Below are 23,879 nucleotides of genomic sequence, written 5' to 3' on the forward strand. Positions count from 1 at the left end.
GACGTCAGGCGGCTGTTTGTTGATCTGTCTGAGTCCTTTCTCTGCCGAGGACCTCGTCCAACTGATGGCCTAATTCAATGTTAGCAAAGTCCCCCCTCAGCCTCCCTGCTGTTGCCAGAGACAGCTGTTGATCGCGCAGACTTGGCCTACTGCCACCCCCCTCTGAGCTTTTGAAGACACTGTAAACTACATTTCTCTCATGAACCATTAAAAGGAAGATCCAGACCTTTCGTTGGTGTCACTCTTATTTTTATTTTATTTTCTGCACTCATCTGACTGTGGTCAAAGGGTTATTCTTGCTTTATAGTGGAGCTTAACTTAACTTCAGTTGAGCAAACTTTAAACTGCTAATATTCTCTCACATGAACCACTTGGTTTGGAAAAGTAATTAATAAATGAGTCATTTAAATTTTTCTCTTGTGATTTAGTTCTTACTTTTATTCAGGGTGCTTGTATAGAACATACCTCTGCCAAGGCTGACGCCCATATCTCACCATGCACAGGAAAGTGAAAAAATAATCCTGGATCTGCCCATTTATCTGGATCTGCTCCAAAATGTAATGGGTTCTTCCCTGGCCCCACCCCTTCACAACATTTCATGGAAAACCGTTAGTCTTTGCATAATCCAGCTGACTAACAGGGTTACCTCCAGGAGGTGACAAGAAAGTCCAAATTAATGATAGTTAGATTTATATTATTATTATTATTATTATTATTGTTAATTTAGCCTACAATCTAATACAGTAGCCTCTTTTTTCAATGTTAGCACATTTTGTGACATGGGCATATGGCTTGACGACACATGTCCTGGGTTTGAGTGTAAACTAATAGAAGGACATAACGTCATGAGTCATAATCAGACTGTCAAGGTTCGAATGAGGGGTGACGTGAGACGGGGAGGACCAAAACGCAGAAACTAAATAAGGTTTAACAAAAAGTGTATTTATTCAACAAGAAGTCCACAGGGAAACAAAAGTCGCACTCAAGAAGCAGAGTGGAACACAGAACAGGGCAGGATATAAACTTACGGGGTAACGAGACGAGAGCTGACGGGACACATGAACAGACAGAACCAGAATCTCGAGGACGGACAGGACCAGACCAGAAATGACGATGACGAACCAACAACCACATGGGGGAAACACAAAGACTTATATACACACTGGAACTAATTAGTAACTGGGGACAGGTGGCACAAGACAAACAGGTGAACCTGATGAGGGCAGGAAGTCAATAGGTGAAAACACACAGGGAGCAAGGCCTACAAAATAAAACAGGAAACACTGAACAAACTTATTAACGAGAACAAAATACAATCACCAAGACAGGGATGAACACGGGAGAGGCACAGGGTGAAACATAGCGAGGGACAAGGAGGGGAACACAGGAGAGGGACAGAGAACAACACAGGAGGATCAGAGGGTGGAGCACAGAGGAAGGCAGAAGGGAACATGAGAGGAACACTGAAAATACATAACCGTGACAGAACCCCCCCCTTAAGGACCGGATTCCAGACGGTCCAAAACTGAATTTAAACGAGGACTAAACATGAAACTGAGAGGGGTGGGAATCTGTAACAGAGCACGGGGCTTGACCCAGAGGCCAGTCAAAGTCAGAGCACGGGGCTCGGGCGGGCGACCCGGAGGCCGGTCAGAAACTGACCCCGGGGACTCGGGCGGGCGGCCCGGAGGCCGGTCAGAAACAGAGCCCGGGGGCTCGGGCGGGCGGCCCGGAGGCCGATCAGAAACAGAGCCCAGGGGCTCAGGGAAAATCAGCTGCTTCTGCAGTCCAGTCAGAGGAAGTTCTGGGGAAGATAGCAGCTGGGGCTGCTGCTGTGACGCAGAAGGCTCTGGAGAAGATAGCAGCTGAGGCTGCTGCTGTGACACAGGAGGCTCGGGAGAAGATAGCAGCTGAGGCTGCTGCTGTGACACAGGAGGCTCGGGAGAAGATAGCAGCTGAGGCTGCTGCTGTGACACAGGAGGCTCGGGAGAAGATAGCAGGTGACGCTGAGGCTGCTGTTGTGACACAGGAGGCTCTGGAGAAGATAGCAGCTGAGGCTGCTGCTGTGACACAGGAGGCTCTGGAGAAGATAGCAGCTGAGGCTGCTGCTGTGACACAGGAGGCACTGGAGAAGATAGCAGCTGAGGTTGCTGCTGTGACACAGGAGGCTCGGGAGAAGATAGCAGCTGACGCTGAGGTCGACACTCAGGAGGAGATGACCGATGACGCTGCTGTCGCTGTCCCGGAGAAGACGACAGCTGCCGTCGCTGCACCGGAGGAGACGACAGCGACCGCCGCCCCAGCTGTGCCGGCGCCAGCCTAACCCTCGACCGTGGGACAGGAACAGGAACTGAAGCGGAGCCAGGCGAGACTCGCATCCGTGGGACCGGAACCGGAACTGAAGCGGAACCAGGCGAGACCCGCATCCGTGGGACAGGAACAGGAACAGGAACTGAAGCGGAGCCAGGCGAGACCCGCATCCGTGGGACAGGAACAGGAACTGAAACGGAGCCCGGCGAGACCCGCAACCGTGGAACAGGACCAGGAACTGAAGCGGAGCCAGGCGAGACCCGCATCCGTGGGACAGGAACAGGAACTGAAGCGGAGCCCGGCAAGACCCGCAACCGTGGAACAGGAACTGGAACTGAAGCGGAGCCAGGCGAGACCCGCATCCGTGGGACAGGAACAGGAACAGGAACTGAAGCGGAGCCAGGCGAGACCCGCATCTGTGGGACAGGAACAGGAACAGGAACTGAAGCGGAGCCAGGCGAGACCCGCATCCGTGGGACAGGAACAGGAACTGAAGCGGAGCCAGGCGAGACCCGCATCCGTGGGACAGGAACAGGAACAGGAACTGAAGCGGAGCCAGGCGAGACCCGCATCCGTGGGACAGGAACAGGAACAGGAACTGAAGCGGAGCCAGGCGAGACCCGCATCCGTGGGACAGGAGCAGGAACTGGAGAGCTGCTCGCCGCAACCCTCAGCCGAGGGACAGGAACTGGCGAGACGACTGCTTGAACCCCCAAACGTGGGGCAGGAACAGGAACTGGAGAGCCGCTCGCCGTAACCCTCAGCCGAGGGGCAGGAACTGGCGAGACGACTGCTTGAACCCCCGACCGTGGGGCAGGAACAGGAACTGGAGAGCCGCTCGCCGTAACCCTCAGCCGAGGGACAGGAACTGGCGAGACGACTGCTTGAACCCCCGACCGTGGGGCAGGAACAGGAACTGGACAGCCGCTCGCCGTAACCCTCAGCCGAGGGACAGGAACTGGCGAGACGACTGCTTGAACCCCCAAACGTGGGGCAGGAACAGGAACTGGAGAGCCGCTCGCCGTAACCCTCAGCCGAGGGACAGGAACTGGCGAGACGACTGCTTGAACCCCCAAACGTGGGGCAGGAACAGGAACTGGAGAGCCGCTCGCCGTAACCCTCAGCCGAGGGACAGGAACTGGCGAGGCGACTGCTTGAACCCCCGACCGTGGGGCAGGAACAGGAACTGGAGAGCCGCTCGCCGTATCCCTCAGCCGAGGGACAGGAACTGGCGAGACGACTGCTTGAACCCCCAAACGTGGGGCAGGAACAGGAACTGGAGAGCCGCTCGCCGTAACCCTCAGCCGAGGGACAGGAACTGGCGAGACGACTGCTTGAACCCCCGACCGTGGGGCAGGAACAGGAACTGGAGAGCCGCTCGCCGTAACCCTCAGCCGAGGGACAGGAACTGGCGAGGCGACTGCTTGAACCCCCGACCGTGGGGCAGGAACAGGAACGGCGACCTCCGAAACCGGAACGTGGGTAGCATCTGCCGGGACCCCCGACGCTGGAACGTGGGTAGCATCTGCCGGGATCCCCGACGCCGGAACATGAGTGACGTCAGCCGGGACCCCCGACGCTGGAACGTGGGTAGCATCTGCCGGGATCCCCGACGCCGGAACATGAGTGACGTCAGCCGGAACCCCCGACGCTGGAACGTGGGTAGCATCTGCCAGGATCCCCGACGCCGGAACATGAGTGACGTCAGCCGGGACCCCCGACGCTGGAACGTGGGTAGCATCTGCCGGGATCCCCGACGCCGGAACATGAGTGACGTCAGCCGGGACCCCCGACGCTGGAACGTGGGTAGCATCTGCCAGGATCCCCGACGCCGGAACATGAGTGACGTCAGCCGGGACCCCCGACGCTGGAACGTGGGTTGCTTCTGCCAGAAGCCACGATATTCCGCATTGAGGTTGCTGCCTGTTAACTGGTGGAGATGGATGGAAACTGAGTGAGGGGGCTCCCCTCCGGCGCCCGCCTCGCGCCGTAGCGTTTCTACGCAGACTACGGGGGTCACCAAAAGCCAGGCGGGTGCCGAGGGAGGGATCTGCAGGGGGAGTTGGGGATGAGAGGATGTCCTGTAGTCTCCTCTCAACGGTCACCAGGTGCGGGACAAAGTGGCTGACCCAGGGTCTGTCCTTAAGCCAATCCCGCACCGGTGCCATTTTCTCCAGGAGCTCTTCACGCTGCCGGGTAACTGCGGTGCTCAGCTCCTCCACCAGTGAATCAAAATAAAAAACCTTCCTATAAAAAACATAAAGCTCTGCTTGGTCCATTTCTGGTTGGTTCGTACTGTCAAGGTTCGAATGAGGGGTGACGTGAGACGGGGAGGACCAAAACGCAGAAACTAAATAAGGTTTAACAAAAAGTGTATTTATTCAACAAGAAGTCCACAGGGAAACAAAAGTCGCACTCAAGAAGCAGAGTGGAACACAGAACAGGGCAGGATATAAACTTACGGGGTAACGAGACGAGAGCTGACGGGACACATGAACAGACAGAACCAGAATCTCGAGGACGGACAGGACCAGACCAGAAATGACGATGACGAACCAACAACCACATGGGGGAAACACAAAGACTTATATACACACTGGAACTAATTAGTAACTGGGGACAGGTGGCACAAGACAAACAGGTGAACCTGATGAGGGCAGGAAGTCAATAGGTGAAAACACACAGGGAGCAAGGCCTACAAAATAAAACAGGAAACACTGAACAAACTTATTAACGAGAACAAAATACAATCACCAAGACAGGGATGAACACGGGAGAGGCACAGGGTGAAACATAGCGAGGGACAAGGAGGGGAACACAGGAGAGGGACAGAGAACAACACAGGAGGATCAGAGGGTGGAGCACAGAGGAAGGCAGAAGGGAACATGAGAGGAACACTGAAAATACATAACCGTGACACAGACTATGCTCTGTAACATATAAACAGGAATATGAACGGAATATTCTTTTAGCAACTCATGTAAACATCAGTATTCAAGGTCAATGTAGGTTCCAAACACTCAAAACAAAACACATTAGTGACCAACTTGATTTGAACCTGAGTGCAAAACAAAACAAAAAACAAAATTCTTGTTTTTTAATTAATACAATGTTGTTTTGGTGATTCAGTGACAAACTGTGTTTGGGGGAGTTTGTGAACACATAAGGTATCACCCAACACTCATGGTGCCAAGGCCCAGTACGTAACCACACACCCAGCTGAAATCATTTCCTGCATGATGGTGAAGTAAATGTGACGACAGATATCCAACTGCCCACAGATGCACTACACCCTTCTGTCTGGACAAATACTGTGAGAAAGACTCCACAACACTCCCTAGACCAAAATATAAGGAGAGACATTTCACTTTTGAGTCTCTGCTTTCATTGATTGCTGTTGTTAATTAAACCTTTTACTTTATTGAGGTAAGAGCAGGTATTTCTTTTATTACTGACAATGTTCAATCGTTTCTACAGCTGCTGGAAGACACTCATATGTTATCAGGGAATGGGCCCAGTGCAGCCTGGCTATCAGTCGTGGGGGTCACCTGGCAACACACTCACCTCCAAGTACTGATGTGGCCCAAGGCTGCAGACACAGCGATGCTATAACACAGGCTGTTCGTGGGCCGGCCACCTGCCCATGGATCAGTTTAATGTTCTCTACAGCCATCACATGCAGGCCAGTGTCATTCATCCTCACCAGGGAGCAAGAGCTGTCTGCTTCAGAGACACGATGGACTCAGACATTTTGGAAAAACAGTGACAAGCTGCCACACTGTATACTTTCTGTGTTACTGGTCACCAACATATGCATATTTGCACTCTCTTGTATTTTGCTCGGAGGAAGAGAATAATTGTGTCAAAAGCAGCCCTGACACTACACTTTGCTATTTTCACCCTGTCGTTCCTCCTCCCTGGTAAGTGTGTGCCTCTAGGCCACCCTGCAAGACATTAAATACACAACTGTGCTAACGTGTTGTGCACCGTGAACTGAAGTCAGAAAGCCATTTGACAACTATATTTTTAGTTAATCCCGGAAAAAGGATTAAGGCAATTGTTACGACACAGCTCATGAATAACTTTTGTAGTTAGGGGGCATATCAAGGATGTTTTTTCACAAAATTTTTGTTTAACATTGTGAAAAACAATTCATGGATCTTAGTGCAGATCCAAATGAAATTCCAAATTAAGTGAATTTAAATGTGATTATATAGCAGATTCCTCACAAACATTGTTTTAGCTGGAACCGTGAGTAACATCTCTCTGTGTGCAGCACATTTTCAAAATCAAGCATTCTCTGGTGCAGCTCAAACGACTTTTCTTTCCAAATTGATTTTTAGCAGATTGCAGTGAAGGATTTCTCCACTTATCATCGAACCAAAGAAATGCATTTGCGTAACAATTCCCAGATTGAGTCTATTTTCGCCGGACAAAGCAGAATCACATTGTCTGGATGCGTTTCTCCAAACTTCAAAGTCTGTCCAAACATTAGATATCAATGGCGAACCAAGGAGGACGGTGGGGCCCGCACACCGTGGCCTAGCTCCAGCACCAGCAGCATGATCTGGGCCCCTTCCATCTGCTGCCCTTGTCCTGTGTGTGTGTGTGTGTATGAATGTGCATGTGTGTCATCTGTTGAACTGCAATGCCTCTCTGTTTCCCTCTTATTAGGCCTGAAAAGACACCAGATGGCTGGTGGGGGAACAAAAAAATCATGCTCTTCCAAAAAGGCAAGAGGCACTACCCGCAGTCATGGCAGAGCTTTGAAAGACTGAAGACATACATGACATACTTACAAGTACAGAAAGACGCCATAGGTTCACACTTGAACTCAAACAGCACAGGTCCCCAGAAAGGATCAGGGTGGATTCTTGATATATTGACCCAACACACACGACCTTGACTTCATGGCTACATGGTATGGGCTAATGTCAGGATAGGCACTGTGTGTGTAATCACGTTCTGTTCACAGACTGAACAGTTGAGTCAGCTTTATTTATAGTCCTTTACACAAGCATGTTTGAAATGATTCATATATCAAACACACTCCAAGCTCACGTTCACACTGATGGGTTAAGTGGGGTCCCAGGTAAACCTGGCCAGCACATGAGAACATGAAACCAGGGAAACACACGGTAGCCCGAGGCAAAGCATCTAAGATTTTGGTAAGTGTGCTTATTTGCATTCTGTAAAGGATCTGACACGACCTTCATATTTGGCTGTTGAATATGAAGCTACAGCCAACACATGTGAAATAGTCCCTTACGTAAACACGTCACCCTCAGAGGAAGGTAATGAGAGTGTAATGACAGTAACCTCCCACTTTTAGAACAACTCTGATGCTGGATGTAAATTTTCATTTTTTTTTCATTAATTTCGTGGATTGACATTTCAGAAAATTCTTATTAAAAGAGACTTAAGTCTGGAACCAGACCGATCAACTATGAGATGAATCGAGTGCATACAACATTTTATTTAGAAGATTTGAAAGTAAAGGTCCAAGACTGTGTGCATGATCATTTTAACAGTAAAGGAACCATGCATCCCATAAACAAAATTATCCCTTTCCAATAACTTCCAGCACATCATAAATTTAACTCAGTGATATATTGTTTTGGGTGTCTTGCATGTATGTATATAGTTTTTCAAATAGTGTAGTTAGTGTTGTTAGCGACATACAGTGCTTCATTCACAACTGCAATCAGGAAATGATGCTCTGTAGTAAACGTTGCGTAACACTGAACGATACGAATGTAGCCCACATGATTAGGTTTTTGTTGAGTGGTTTCTCTGCTTTGTTGAGACATTTTCTCACATTTCTGTTGTTGTAGTTAACCAGGTTTACTGAAGTATTATCCACACACTGCACTAGACTATACAGTAGATAAATATAAATAATGAATAAATCAAATATAAAGACTTAAAGGCAATGGATCCTTTGCCATCTAAATCTAAGCTGAATTGTCTTTGGTTTAAGAAGTCCATTTTCATTATTCTCATACTAATTATTTTGCCACTAACTTCCATTATGCTCCAATTTCAGCTTCAATATGTTCAAACAGCTGGCAAAGAACATATACACAGACCGACCACATCGTTAAAGCTGGTTTAAATGTTGAGGCTGATTGGTGTAAACACCCAAAAGTCTACTTTTCAGATCCAACGCTCTGATCAGATGTGACTACAGAGGTCCCTTTTCCTTTTTGTTTCTCCCTCGATGAAGCTGCCCTGAAACACTCATCTGTTCCAGTAAATTGTTCCGCCGTGTGACACACTCATGTTTTTTGATGCAGCACCTCGAGTCAGCCGCGCCAAGGCCGACTGACGGCCTGAAGCCCAAAATACTGCATGACACTTTGCAGCGAAATGTAGCATGCAGTCACTAGATCAGGGCTTTCTTCAGGTTATCCAGGCTTACCGACACGCACGCACCATCGTATTAGCTGCTGCACTCTTAACAGCAATTTAGTGATTTCAATTCCCTCTTGGCTGCCGCCTCCCTCTTTTTTTTTTTCATCAGTGTTGAGGGCAAAATGCAAAGTAGTCTCAGACATAATTAAAAAAAATAAATGTTTAGAGATGTCTTTGTATTGCTCATTTTCATGAATGTAATGCAGTCAACAAAATCTTTTTTTCTCCTTGTGGTCTTGTTTTTCCTGGTGTAATGTCCAGAATCGTCGTTCCCTCCAGGCGGCCCGCATCTTCCTGTTCCAGCCCTCCCGGAGGAGCTCCTCTGAGAGCCAACTCTGGTCTCCTCCAGCCTCAGAGGAGGTGAGCTGGGCGTGGGTCATGTTTTTTTAGATCCTCAAACCAGACGCTGTCTCACCTCCACAACAGATGCGCTCTTTATTCAGTGACGCATGAAATTCAATGGTGGGATTTTTAGGTGGAGGGAAATGTTTTGGCGAATTTTGCTTTGGGGAAGTCTCTGCCAATCACTGACGCTACAGTAGCATCTGGAGACATACCGTAAGCTGTAGAGTCTCTAAAGCGGCTTTCAGACATGCATCTGTGAGGATGCAAATGGTCAGTTGGTGCGGAGAGTTTGCTCTGCCAGCCCCCTTGTAACACTCTGGATAAGGAAGCCCATGTGAGAACACAGCAGGACATTTCCCGCAGGATTCACCACGAGCGAGTGGGCGTGTTGACAAATAGATAGATAGATGTTCTTTATTGATCCCAAATTGGGAAATTATTGTGTTACAGCAGCATGTCAAGGGCATTGCACATTGAGATTGATAAGAGAAGAGCATGCAAAATTCCAGTAGTTGTTTGCAAAGGTAAAATTATGTTTTTAAAATGTGACAGGCACAAAACTGAAAAGAAAAAAGAATACAAATATCTCAGGATTTAAAAGAGGTGTCATACACATGGAAGACACTGACAAAGGTGTCATTTTAGAGAGACGAGATTCGAGAGCTTGTGGTGATAATGGCAAACGACCCCGGCGTCGGTGTGCTGTAAATAAAAACACAGAGCTCTGCACGGGAATTTATACGTTACGTCCTGCGTCCTGCATACACCACGATGCCAACCCTTGCTTGAACATAATTTGCTGTTGTTGTGAAAACGTCTGAATGGAGATTCCCCTGCTGCGTTCTTCACATGGGAAAGGCAAGTCTGGACCACATTGTGTGCACATTCTCCACAGCTCTTATGTCTTTCCAAAATAGAATTACTCCTATTTCTCTGAGCATGCTAAAAAAAAACATTGTGTTCATTCCACCTTATTTCCGCAATATGTTTCTGCACGTATGCTATTGTGCAGTCAGTCATGCATGAGGGAATGCTTTATCTGTGACACAATTGCAGCTCTTCCAGAATTAATTCACCGCTGCCAAAACCAGCATATGCTCCTGTCTTATGATGATCCTGCATATGTCCAAGCTGCTGTCTTTAAACGTCTTCATCAGGGATGATGGATCTGTACAGTGAGGTCATAGGTGCATCTGCCAGCTGCAAAGAAAACTGACCCGGTCTGAAGCTTGTACAGTTCACCAGTCATTTACACAGTTTACATCCTGTAGAGGAAACACATACGTCGCTCCCTCTCTTCTTGTCTGTAACCACTTCTTCTTCTCCTTGAACTCCTTGTCTCTCATCCCTCTCCTTCTATCCCTCACTCCCTGAGCAACTTCCCCATTCCCCCCTCTCTCTTTCCCCCACTGTGTATGTGTGTCTCTCCATCCCCCCTTCTCCTTACAGTGCTGCAGCCCACCCTGCTCCCAGCTTTAATGGTACATGCCATTAGAAAGCCCATCTCTGGAAGGGAGGAGGGAAGGGTGGTCTCAATCTCAGCTAAGAGGCTACTTTAGTATCCCCCCCCCCCCCCCAACATAAGCACATTCACAGATGTCTCTGCACGCGTACAGCTGTCTCACCCGTCACGGCAGAGCAGAGCAGCCTCCGTCTGAGTGTGAACCAACGAGCCACGGACAGGGGGACAAACAGAGAGGGACAGCAGCAGGGTGATACAAAGAGAAGTAGAAGAGAGGGGGGGAAGAAGAGGTGAGGAGCCGCGGAGCAAAAACACATACATCGCTGCCTGGGAGACTCTGACGTCTCCCCTCATGCGCCTGTTTCAGCGCGTGTGAGCGCAAGAGGAGCAGAGAGGAGCAGAGAGGAGGGGAGGAGGAGAATAAATCCTGGGAGCTGGTGTCCTCTCTTTGCTCTGTATCACCTTCTTCTTCTTCTTTCTTTTTTTTTCTTCTTTATCTCCATCATCCAAGGCATGAAGGGGGGTGTCCGCTGGCACGGCAGAATAAAAGAAGGGGATGCTCTGAACGCTGCCTGTCTTTCGACAAGGGACAAGGAAGAGGAACGGGGGGACAACAGCACACGGCGGGGACAAAAACAGGATTTCTAGAATGAATGGGAGTCCTTCTGCCGCCTGCACTGGGAATAGCAGTCTCACACTGAAGTCTCTTGAATGAGGTAAAACCTGGTGATGCCACTTTATCTTTCTGTTCTGTTTCTTCCTCTGATTGGCTGACGGGGTCAGAATCAGGAGTGAGAGGCTCTTTGAGAGCACGAGCTTGACAGAGAGGAACCGATTTCCATGCTGATCAGGTTTGGAGGAGCAGCGGCGGGGAGATTGCCATCTTTGTCCCCGTGTTGCCGTGAGCAGCAGCACGGTGGAAGTGAGGATGGGATGATGGTGGTGGTGGTGCTGGGGATCTATGCATGTTGCATGCCGCAGAGAGCGGCACGAACCCGGGGGTAGAGGAAGAAGAGTCAGTGTCAGCCTGATGCATCGCTGGTAATCCTCATGATGAGCGTTTGGGTGCTGAGATAGCAGAAGGGCATGGGAGAGATTCGCTCTCACAACAAGGACCAGCAGAGACAGTGCTGCAGCAGGTCCGGTTGGAATTTGGGTTCTGTTTAAAAAGACACGTTTACTTTGATTTCAGCTATTTGAAAAAACGTATGAGGGAAAAGAGGGGATTGAAAGAAAATGCAGTGTGTGTGTTTATTTGAAGTCAGACAGAGCTTTTCCACTGGTGACCCTAGGGAGCAGAACACAACCTTCCAGACAGCAAATAACAAGTTGTCCACAGAAGCGAACAAACGTGGGGCATTGGCTTGAGAAAAAAGGGGGAGTTGGAGTTAAGTGGGCTGTAGGTTTGTATTTCTGACACCTGCCTCGGAAAACCTGGGGCAGTGGTGGAGGATGTTCTCCTGTCCGGCACAGGTGCACGGGCAACTTTCCTCCTCAGTCCTGAAAAGAAAAGGACAATCATAGTGTTCCACTAGTGATACAATGAGAAATGTCCAGAGGAGAAGCAGGAAACCTTGTCGTGATGGGGGAACAGCAGTGAAATGTGCATTGGCGATGTCAATATTGCAGGTTCCAGTGTTTAATTATATGTATTTCTTCGGTTAGCAGGGACTCTGAGTCGTCTGGGTGGAAAACCGTGCTCACTGCTCCAAAGGTCTGGGCAGGAGTCATAAGGCGTTATTCATGTGTCATCACAAATTGCCTCACTCTTTTAGGAGACAGGGTATTACGCTGACACCCATCGTGACATCAGGCATATTGGACAAACACGCTTTCTCTCAAGCTCTTATTTTCACATTCAGGCCACTGTGTCTGAGAGGAAGGGCATCCAACAATGAAAAGGACGGATTGAAGATATTTCTCTGTTGTTTTTTGTGGAATTATTAGAATTAAAATGCTGTTAAATAGCAATTTGACAGTCACTGAGCCTAATGGTGCTGAGAGAATGTGTATTATATGATTGAATAAACTCAAACCTCTGGTCACTGCAGGTTGTGTATAAAACCACACTGGGAAATACAATCAAATAAAACAACAACGTTTTCCTGCGTCGACAACTTATCTGACTTTTGTGATCTTCCCTTTCTAAACTGCCTCATCTGTTTCAGTCTGCACATACATGATCGCAGCAACACCTGGCACCCGCTCCTCAGCACATATAGTAGCCATGAGCTCTCGTGCAGTGAAGCCGTGTGTGTGTGCATGTCTTTCTATAGTTATGGGGGACAATGTTTGTTCAAAACCATCATTTTGAGGACAATTATTACAATGTGAGAACATTTTGGCTGTCCTCACAAATGCAAAGGGCTGTTTGAGGGTTAGGGTTAGAATTAGGTTATGGTTAGGCATTTAGTATGAATGGTTAAGGTCAGGGGCTAGGGAATGCATTATGTGAAAAAGTGTCCTCACTAAGATAGTAGTTAAGTACAAACATGAGTGCGTGTGTGTTCCCAGCTGTTTCTCACACGGGTGTTAGCATGCTTCCATAGCGCCGCACTCTCTGACCGTGTACAGTACATATTTAGTTTCTGCTCAGTTTGCCAATGTCAGCAAATAACATCCAGATCTCATTTATGGGAGCAGACAGCTTGTCATTTCATTCTGCTTTCATGGGTCCCTCTGTCGCCTTGGCCAAACAACACACAAAGTGCTGAGGGGCCAGAAATACACACCTAATGTGGCTGCAGTTCTGCTACTGTAAATCATGGCTCACAGCATAGAATAGAATAGAAAAAATGATACAATATGTTTGATTGATATGAGCATTAACATGTACTAAAAAATATAACCTAAAGTTGTTTGTTTGTATGTTATAACTGCATGTCTTCACTGACCTAATAAAAGTAATTACAGCATTTAATTTTGAATCAATTAGGAAAAAGCGTTAACTCTCCACCCTCAGCAACAAGGTCAAGAAAGGCTGAATATTAATGTTATTAATGGGTCTTTTCCCTTTACTCAAGTGTGCAGTGATTGTTGGGAACCCAGAAACTCAAAGACCAAACAAGCTGCACTTCCACACATTTCATTTTTACACAAAGCTTCTCTTTAAAATGTATCGTGGCTGCACATTATAATTTCACACCATTAGTGACAATAAGCGCCCTTAATCGTTAAGTGGTACCAATTTGCAAATACCATCCAGTAAATGTCATTGTAATATACATGTTATACAATACATGTTTGTTATCTCAAAAAAATGCACGTGTTGCGTGTCCATATGTTGAGTTCACATGTTCATCACTGGTAGTTCATTTCACACATGGTTGCACAGTGTAATAATGTGTACGAAGCCCGACAAGACAGAGGGATTAGGACTAGGCACAAATGTTTTGCAAGCTGCGGAGGTTTGAAAACAGGGCAGCATGTGGGTGCGTGTAAAGCACGTCTACCTACACCCAGAGCTTGTTTTTGAACCCAACTCCACTGGGCAAAACTCACTCGTGTTTGATGTCTGTTCAGTGTGTGCTGTAGGTTTTCTCCTTGAAGGTGACTGAGCTTCTCTGCAGATTCAGCTGTGAAGCTGTCCAGCCTTAGGCAACAGAGGGGTGAAGCCGCCGACATAAGAATAAATCCTTGCCTTTATCACGTACAATAGGTACTCTATACAGCTGAACAACCCACGGTAGGAAGCATATGCAGTGCAGTATGTGATTTAGTAAATATAGGTACTAGAGTTAGTCTTTTATATAGCGCTCTCACATCTGGCTATATTGTTAATGTGGGCTTTGGAGAAACACAGTTAAACTGAAGGATGACTTTGCTCGCAGCCTATGAAGACAAATCAAGTGCAGTGATTTCCACGGGGACATTTCCCCTGGTTAATCTCCACAATCATGATTATTAACCATAATTCTACTACGGTCTGGAGGAGTTGCATGTTGACAGCAGTCAAGTGCAGGATGTCAGAGTTATGTGCTGTAGTTTGCATTTGATTACACAAAAACTGCTGCTGCAGGTGCAAAAAATAAAAATCTGCCTGTTTTCTTATTTGCATTTTTGAACCTCGAGAATTTCTAGTGTTATTCTTCTTCTTTCTTATTACCGTGATAAAGTAATTACAGTGGATGGAACAGGACAATGTATTCCAACTGGCTTAGGCCAGGTTAACAGTGAAAAATCAAATCAAAGGGTATCATCAGTTTTAGCTTTGAAAGATAGATAAAATAAACTGTATGAGAGGGAGAGAGAGAGAGAGAGAGAGTTCAACATGGTGCAATATGTGTAATTTTCTAACCAAATTTTCCGTATAAATCCAGTATAGTATGGAGAAGCAGTTCAGTTGAATTTAGAGTAAGAGGTCATCTTGCAACAACAAAATGAATTCTCACTTATATACAAAAAACCAAGCACTATATATAAGTCACTCTGGTTAGCAGTGTCAAAAGCTGAAGTCTAAATTGTGTGAAAATTATGTGATGGCATGACCATGTTCCATGATGCTTAAAAAGGCTTAAAACATACTGTGTGCGCCCTTTATAATGAACAGCTTAGAAGCAGACTAACAGCAAAATGAAGACTAAGAGCAATCTGTTGGGCCTTGCAGCAGTGATGTTGTACCTCTGTGGATTACACTCCATGGGACACTTAAAATCTGTCTGGCTGCCCATTAAGACAGCCACTATCCTGGCTCATTAATGTCCTGCGGAGGAATTAGAGTAAACTGTGCTCCACAGACTGGTGCTGGCAGTGGCTCTCTGCCTCCTCTCCAGCAGCTTTCCTCCCTCCAGGGATGGCAGTTGTTTTGCCCGAGGTACATCAGAGCAGCTTCGAGTGACCAGCTACGCAGAATAATTAGATGTTCAATTCCTTCTAACCACTTTTAGCTTTTGAATTCATCGTGGCCTTTTTTTCCAAGCAATTTTTCAGCAAAGGTTGCCAAATATTATCACAGTCAGTGTACAGCATCACCATTCACTTATGTTGAAAAACAGGTAGAATTGAGGATGTAAGAGTGCTGGCATGACCGTGTGGAGGTTGTCTCTGAGGGGTTTTCTCCGGGTACTCAAGCTTCTTTCTGACAGTCCACATGCAGGCTGGGGATTGTGTTTATTGGAAACTCTATTTTGTCCTTTTCCTTTTTGAAAACTCTTCACGACTTTACATTATTATTTATTGCGTTGCGTTTCATGCTAAGAGTGGAGATACTCGGGTTAGAGCGTCAATAAAATGAACAACATAATTTTCTGTTTCACATGCAGGGATTTGCTGCCGAGGCTCGTGAGGCTGTTTACTGGTTCAATCAGAAATGCTGCACAAAATTCAAATAAGTTTCCCCTTCTTGTTAATGATTTTTTTTTTTGTGGGGTGGGAATGGGGGGTTAATCTCATTTTAGTATTTGTGGTTACCCACGGTGTCCGGGGGCAGAACTGTTCTGCTAGGGAAAAAAAAGAGGGTATTAGGGACAGCTGGCAGTGTGGTATCAGTTGTGTTCATATTCATCAGGCCTGCGAGAGATTACGAGACGGAGCAGAGATGCGACTGGGGGCGGTGTATATTATGTGCAGTCACATAGTGTACAGTATACATAGGCACACACACACAGTCTACAATATTTACAAGCACAAACAATAAGCACAGCTCCTGACCCAGCCCTGCAGCTGTACCTCCCCCACTGTCAAACCATATTCTGCCACACGCAGTGACCAAGAATAGAGTGGACATCATTTTTTTTCCTGCCTGTCGTCAGATATTTTCTTTGAATGTTGGAATTACACAACAGAAGAGAGTCAACAGGAGGAGCCGTGGCATTCTCTCTTGGTAAAATTAGCTTTACCTTTAATCAGCATGGTGGAGATGGTGTTTTAGCAGAAGACACCATATGCTAACACCTTCAATGTCAAAAGTTTAATCAAACAACAAGTATAAAGTAATATGACCAATATTAAATCTAGTCATTTGTTCAGGCCGTAATCGGATGTGTTGTATAGAAAGAAAAAGTCACCAAATCTGTTATTTTTAATCTGATGATCATAATTACACTTTCCAAAGTAAGAATCCATTCACAACTACAACTTTGGCAGTGAATCTTCCATCTTTTATGGGTTTTTTTCCTCCAATTTATTCTGTATGAGAAACATCCAATTTCTTCCAGGGATCGCTGCGGTAATTACTCTCAGATTAGACAACAACACGGCACAACAAAAAAGTCCTCGTTTGGAGACAGAAACCAGCTCTGTCAATTACCCACTTGAGAAGATCCTAGAGGCTTTTTCATAAATCCTTTAGCTTTAGCAAGACATTAGTGTCCTCTGTACAGGGGAAAAGATCACCTCATGGACATGCTATGAAGAATTGCAGGCCCATTTATGCTGCCTATATACATGGAGAGAGAGTCGAGGATCAATGTGACCATCACTGGGCACATACTCCCATACTTCTCTTTGGTTGTTAAGCACTACATTCACCAGACGGAAGCCTACAGTCAAGAGTTCTGGACAACAATGCGACAGTAGAGGAGGCTGTGATAATGTACCTCTTGAGAAAGGGGCAAAAGCGGCTGCCTCGTTATAACCCTCCACAAAAGTTATGCCATTGTTGAGATTTCATCCTATGGTTGTCTTGCTTGAGCAACACAGACTACACTGCCCCCAAACGATTTCTGGTGCATCTTTTCCTCTTTTTCGTCCATGTCTGTTTCCATCCGTTTACGTTTACATATCTATGTCCTTGTCTAATAAATTATATATTGTGATTATCCTTAGCAGCGAGTGTTAAAGTATGCACATTGACAATAAACACCCAGAGTTGCATTTATAGATTGAAATGTCTTTAGCATCTAATAAACCACAGGTGTAATAAGACTAAAATGGAACTTAAAGAAACTGTGGATAACAATTATGTTGATTTATCTGGTTCAACTGCTTCCCACAACAAGTTTACATTGTAAAAAAATGTTTTTACCCAATTGTGTTTTTCTGAAGTCAGTAGGCTTTTGACTAATTACACACTATAACTGCATTGTGGTGAAAATTATAGCATAAGGTATTGTCCTGCTTCTTCTCCATGTAATGCAGTGTAAGTATGTTCAGAACAAACTGACGTGCCTGCAAACATCTTCCTCCAGGTAGTCTGTGGTCATACTCACCTTCTCCTCTGCTGTAGGAGAACTACGTGCTGCGTTCAAGCTGTGTTGGAGGGAATTCATGCTAGAAATCTAATTTAGCCACAGCGATTGAGAATTTGCACAGGGATTTACTGTGCTGACAGCATCAAATTTTGATATTTCACCTTTGTACACCCTCACATTTTAAAACAGTACTGCTGCACAGACTTGTCTTTGCTGTATTGACCTGCATTTTGACTTTTTCAGAGCAAAGTGATTCATTGGGATAGCTCAGTACAATGAGTTCTTTCAGATACCATGGAGTTTGGTCATTAAGGGCTTTGTAAAGGAGAGCGATTTGGACTGAATTCTAGATTTTGCAGGGAGATATTGCAGAGAAGCTAATATGAGAGAAATACAATTTCATTCTTTAGTTCCTCACACTACTCGCACTGCAGCATTTTAAATCAACTGGAGGCTTTTCACAGACTTATCAAACACTGAGAATAGGTAATAAGAAAGAGTTTAGTGTAGATTAGAAACAAATTCATGGACTACTTTGCGAGATCCTTTGGAGAAAGAATGTTTCTAATTTTGATAATATTAGACAGGTGGAAGAAGGCTGTCCTAGAGACTTGTGTAATGTGAGTCCAAGGACATATCCTGGTCAAAAAGGACTCTGAGCTTACTTATAATAAAACCAAGCAAATAACAACCAAACTAAGTATGATCAAGAAATGTTTTTTGTACAATGACTTCATTTTAAAATACAGATTACCTCATTCCTCTATCTGATATCACTTACTTAATAAATAGATAAATAGAGCTGGGTGTCATTGGCGTAACAGTAGACACATGTGCGATGTTTCCTGATAAAAGTACCAAAAGGAAATGTATGCAGCTTAAAAATGATTGGTCCCAGCACTGAACCCTGTAGAATGCCATGACTAACTTTGGTGTGAATGAAAGAATAATTGTTAACATGAATAAACTGAAGTCTAGCTGATAAATATGAAACCAACCTACTGTGATTCACTTATGATCCAAATACAATGTTCCGGTCTCTGTAATAAACCATCTGATCTAAGGCAGCCTCAAGATCAAGTAGGACATGTAATTTATAAGTATGCATGGGCTATTGCATTACGGCTTTCAATTTCTAAATGAATTTCTAGAGCTGAGACCCATCTGATTAACTAACGAAAACACTATTAAAACCATAACTTTACATATAAAATTCTATCCATAATGCTAAATGTGTGGAATTCATTTACTGCCACGGAGCAATCATCCTCGTTACACGGTATGAAGTATGAAATAGGATTGGCACAGAGGGTTTGTGTTTGGTTCTCCTATTCAGAGTTACTAGAGGTAATGGAGGCAGCAGTTATGACTGTTTTGCATGAGTGAGATGGATAAACACTCATTTGCAGTCATTTTAAGTTACTTTGAGTTACTTTAGATTAAATATGAACTAATAAGTGTTTTTCCCTCTTTGTTGTATTTATATTTCTAGACTAAAAAAGCTTACATAGAGGCTCCGACTCAAATCAGAACAAATACAGAAGGAAATGCCTTAAAGCAGATGGAGGAATTTATTTATATTACTCTTAACCATTATGAATTGTATTTCTAAATATCTTCTATAACTTCTATCAACACAAAACATTATTGTGTGGAAGTCTTGACATTTTCAGGGGAGCTACTGACAGGAGAGACAGGTAGAAGAATTGTTTAGAGCAGCAAACAGAGTATTGCTGGGCAGCGAGAGATGACAGGCCTTAGCTAGCCTGTTGTTATTGTTTTTGTCGTTGCTCGTATGACATTTCATGTGCAACGCAGTGCCAATTACCTCTCGCTCACAGTGTTGCGTCCCTGAATCACAGTGGCAGGAAAAGTGACCCCGGCTCCCTCGTGAATGCTGAGAGGTTGTCACTAATACACCATTAAAAAGTGGGTTTAAAGCACTCCAGCCAGTTCTGCTTTTCCTTCACTTTCTGTTAACAAGACGTATGTTCTCAGTCTAAACCTTCTCCATCCCTTCAGCACCTGAGCAGGGGAAACCTATTTTATGTGGCGTACTATGTGTGTGAGTGTGTGCGGTCAGAAAACCGGCTAATTCTCAAGACGGATTTTAATGTCAAAAGTTTTAAAGGACAAGGTGGCATTTATCTACCATGCACATTTATCGCCTCACAGCCTTGGGCTCTAATTAATAGTTTTATAAGAGCAGCGAGCAGGAAGCCTGACCTTGCACCAGCATTAATTTGTTAAGCTTCTTGGCTATAAAAATAATTACCGTGAACAAACTGCAAAATACAGACACAAAATTAAGAGCTTAAACTGTTCATGCTCTTAATCATTTTCACAATCATTGCATAATTGATGCATCTTTGAACCAAAGAAGATCCGCAAGTTTTGAAAAAGGTGGACTATTTTAAGGTCTATTAATATATTAAATTTGACTTCAGAACCTAAAGAAACACTGACAGTTGCCCACCCTCATTCCTCTCTGCTTAATACCAGCAGGTCTGATATGCAGTTTCCATTTGCAGTCTTGAGGGCTGCAGCACGATGGCCCCTCAGGCTACAGCTACCGAGCATGTCTGTATATGCTCTGGCTCTTAATATGATCACTTAAGGCAGAAGCTGAGCAATGTGCACTCACAAGCTGTAGTTTTTATCAGTTGGTCACCAGTGTCTCCACAAAGGATTTTCTTTATGTTCATATAAATTAAGATCATTCAAATGCCCAATAAGCACATATTGCCTTTGGACTTTGATGCTGTGAAATTTTAGTTTCCATGTCTATAAATACATCCCCATCATAGATAGAAAACAGATAAAATATACGGACATGCGAGCCAGATTTAAACTCAACTATTTGTCTTGCTACCTAAATTGAAATATTAGGGATTTAACAATTGATTGAACCAGATTCACTTGTTTCCTTTTCTTTGTCCGTGTTTTTTATTGGATTATTCCGTAGAGTTGTTGCACAAAATATTTTAGAAACCACATACACTAATCTTTCCCAGCACCGGGGAATAACAGGTCAAAACACACTGACATAAGCTGTGTGAGTGTCTCGAAGTATAGTCATTTCTCTGGCATACAGGTGATTTTTTTTTAATGGTTCTGTCTGGTTTAGTTTTTAACAGATCAACAGAACAGCACACTGAGGGACCCATTATACTGTCTCCTCTCAAAACTCTCGTACAGTTTGAGAGGATTTCAATGAGAATGAATGAGTATTGTAGTCGTTTATGTTCCCTCGAGAGCCCAAAGTGAATGTCTTGTTTATGTCTGTGCCTCGTCTTTATGAATTACAGAGGGAACGCAGCAAAAGTACATTGCCAGAGATACTTGTTCCAAATTACTACTGTGAGATGTTGCTGAGTAGATAAAGTGGTGGTTCCATTAAATGCCAGCTAGCTATCTCCGTCAGTGTAATAATTATTTGTTCCTGCTGATGCATCTGCGATGGGATGGTGTGTCAAAAGTGCTGTCTGGTGATCAGAGAGGCTTCGTGAAAGTGGCAAAGGCAGCATATTTGCGGCCTCAGGCGGAGTCCTGGGCTGCAGTTTAATAAGGTGTCCAGTGCTCACACATCTGATACGACTCTGTAACTGGTACATTGGACTTTGACCTGGTTTGCAGAGGTTCCTGTTCCTAATTTTACCTTATCAATAGCTCACTTTCATTTTAGCAATCAGTTTTGGACGATTATCTAATTTACCTGCTGGACCAGGAATAGCCAGAAGTAGCTATTGGCTATGTGCGATGTCCATTCTGCACCTATACAGTGAACTACCTCTAGTCATTCTATTTATAGTGCATAGCTGCGGAGTGCTCATAAGGACTTTGGTTTTAGCCACACACAGCGATATTTATCATGGGTTTCAGTTCTGTGTCTGCCTGCAATGCACACTGCCCTCCAATCACATTGCTGAGATGCGTTTTAGATCTGTAGATGTTCCTATACGTAGGTGAGCCGCTGTGAAGACACGGAAGTACAATAACAGATGTAACATTGGGAACGATAAAAACATGATGTCATTCACAAATCAATGAACAAGACTTTGCTGTTGCAGAACTATAAAAATGGAGATTGCCAAAGAAATGGAAAGTCGCCAGATTAGTCACTAGTCCCTGGATAAGATTTTTAGTCTCTAGGGAAGGTGAAAAGTTGCAAAAATCTAGCTACGAAGTTGTAGTTGGGTTGGTTTTCATTTATCAATAAGATTTGTTAAGAATTTGCACTTATTTTTATTTGTTTATTTTGTATGTTAAGGCTACTTTAAATTGTTGAGAGTTAATGTCTTATTGTTAACTCTAGTTTTTTACCTTTTTTTAAACAAACAAATGATCAGTTCTGGCACCATTTATACACCGGAACCATTTCAAAAGTATGAATTTGGCACCAGTATTGGCATCAAAAAAACAAAAGACAAATGAAACTCTACTGATAAAATGTGGAGACATTTTTTTTGGGATATTTAATGAACAGAAAAAGAAATGAAAGCACATTACTGTGCAAACACAGACACAGTGAGAGTCCAGTTAATTAGAGCTAAAGAGAGCTGGAGTGAGAATTCTTTTGTCACAGGTGCACATATGTTTGTTCATGTGTACATGTTTTGAACACTTGTGTCTTTTGCCTGCACGGACACCTCACCACTTAGTGCTGCTGAGGATCATTTGAATGAATGCTGTGCCCACATGCAGCTCAGTGTAGCGTCATCGCTAGTTAACTGGAGACAATACAATGTTCACACTGAAGATAGGAGTTGAGTTATAATACACAGTGGGTTGAGGCCCGAAACAAATGCCCTTGTGTGATTGATTACACGCTACAAGCTAATGAGATAAACAGAGCCTGAATCGATTCAGTCTGGGGAGCAATCATGCCAGAGGGTTATATGCAGCCGTGTGCAATGGCTTTATTGACACGCTCATATTCAGAGATCCAGTGAAAGAGACCAAGCTGTGCTTTTGGCAGAAAACAGAGCTGTACGCTCTTCCGCTGCACGGAGCTGCTTCGCCCACCGCCACAATCAGGGTCAACGCTGCTCAAATCAAACCCCAGCGATGGAATCTGACAAGTTGAATGCTTGCCGCTAAGTTCGGTACGTACGGCTTAACAATCACTGCTGAGGAAACCGTTTTCTAGCTCGAGACAAGCAAGGCTGTGGAGGCCAGCAGTGTTGCACTGACAGATGGGCATGGGAAAGCATCTTTAGCTGTGGTTTGAGTGGTTTGAAATTACAGTATGGACGACAAGGATTCACCACAGTGAGTCCTTTATAAGCATGACAGCAGGAAAACACAACCAGGACATGAAAAGGATGTGTGTTTAATTGATTTTTTTTTATGTCTCTCACGACTGGTCTGCACTCCAAACGACTGAGTGGGGTGAGTCATCAGTCAGGGGGGAGTGAGGCGATAAAGTAGAGGAGAAATTGGGCAACACTGACTGTCAAGCTTTTTTTACACAGAGCACAGTGGGATCAGAGTGTCGGTGCTGCTTATGTGCTACTAAAGAAAATACAACATTTCATCAGTGTCAAATTAGATAAAAAATGACTCTGTGGTAGTGTTTGATCATAAGCCTCTGGGCAGGAAGGCGAGAGGAGAACAGCAGGGTCATCGCAATTCTTCCACACACAGTGGCCTCCTTTTCATGTCATTCACCCTGCAAATGCGAAATTTCCTTTTTCTGCTAAAGATTTAGTGTGGGTATGTGCGTGTGCCCATTACTGTTTTTTTAATATTTATTTGCTAACACAATATGTAAAATGAACTTGAGAAGCTTTTGTTTAATATACAAGAACAAGAAATGCTGGAGCCGACTGTATATGAGCTGTTAAATAAAGTTAAATAAAATAGCAAAAGCACAATTTACCATTTAAAGCTGTTCACACATGAAGTCAGGTTGAGTCAGGGTATTATCAGGGTATTATCAGGCTAATTACAAACAATCCTCGCGTTACTTATTTTAGTTTCTTTGTTTGTTTGTTGTCTTTTTAACATCACCCTGCCTGGGACTGCAGATGAAAATTAGAGACTAACTCTGGTACATTTACATGAACCATTGTGCTCATAGTAATGAATTTACTGTCCCTTTGAAATAAATGAAAGTTAAAAGATAAGATAGACTCTACAATACAAAAATAAAATACAGGGACATATGCACATATAATACAAATTCGCTTCCTCTGCCTTGGAGGATTTGTTATCAC

General features: G+C 44.6%; 2 protein-coding genes across 6 annotated transcripts in view; one reads left to right on the forward strand and one right to left on the reverse strand.

Moving 5' to 3' along the window:
- Positions 1-902: 902 nt before the first annotated feature.
- On the reverse strand, positions 903-5,223 carry LOC138412080 (calphotin-like). Its single transcript, XM_069534747.1, has 2 exons — positions 2,543-5,223; positions 903-2,500 (listed from the first exon to the last, which is right to left on the reverse strand). The coding sequence occupies exons 1-2, from the start codon at positions 4,587-4,589 to the stop codon at positions 1,497-1,499; spliced, it is 3,051 nt and encodes a 1,016-aa protein (XP_069390848.1). The 5' UTR covers positions 4,590-5,223; the 3' UTR covers positions 903-1,496.
- Positions 5,224-10,646: 5,423 nt separating this feature from the next.
- The window catches only part of b3gat1a (beta-1,3-glucuronyltransferase 1 (glucuronosyltransferase P) a), a 75,787-nt gene continuing 62,554 nt past the window's right edge, over positions 10,647-23,879 (forward strand). For 2 of the 5 annotated variants that reach the window (XM_020094872.2, XM_069534029.1), the window contains exon 1: positions 10,650-11,247. The gene's annotated coding sequence lies outside the window, so the exon portion shown is untranslated. Of the gene's footprint in view, positions 11,248-23,879 lie in introns of all 5 variants that reach the window. The other 3 variants (XM_020094873.2, XM_069534032.1, XM_020094875.2) reach the window with 3 other exon arrangements.

This window comes from Paralichthys olivaceus, chromosome 11, assembly GCF_024713975.1.
Source record: "Paralichthys olivaceus isolate ysfri-2021 chromosome 11, ASM2471397v2, whole genome shotgun sequence".
In the NCBI taxonomy this organism is placed as follows: domain Eukaryota; kingdom Metazoa; phylum Chordata; class Actinopteri; order Pleuronectiformes; family Paralichthyidae; genus Paralichthys; species Paralichthys olivaceus.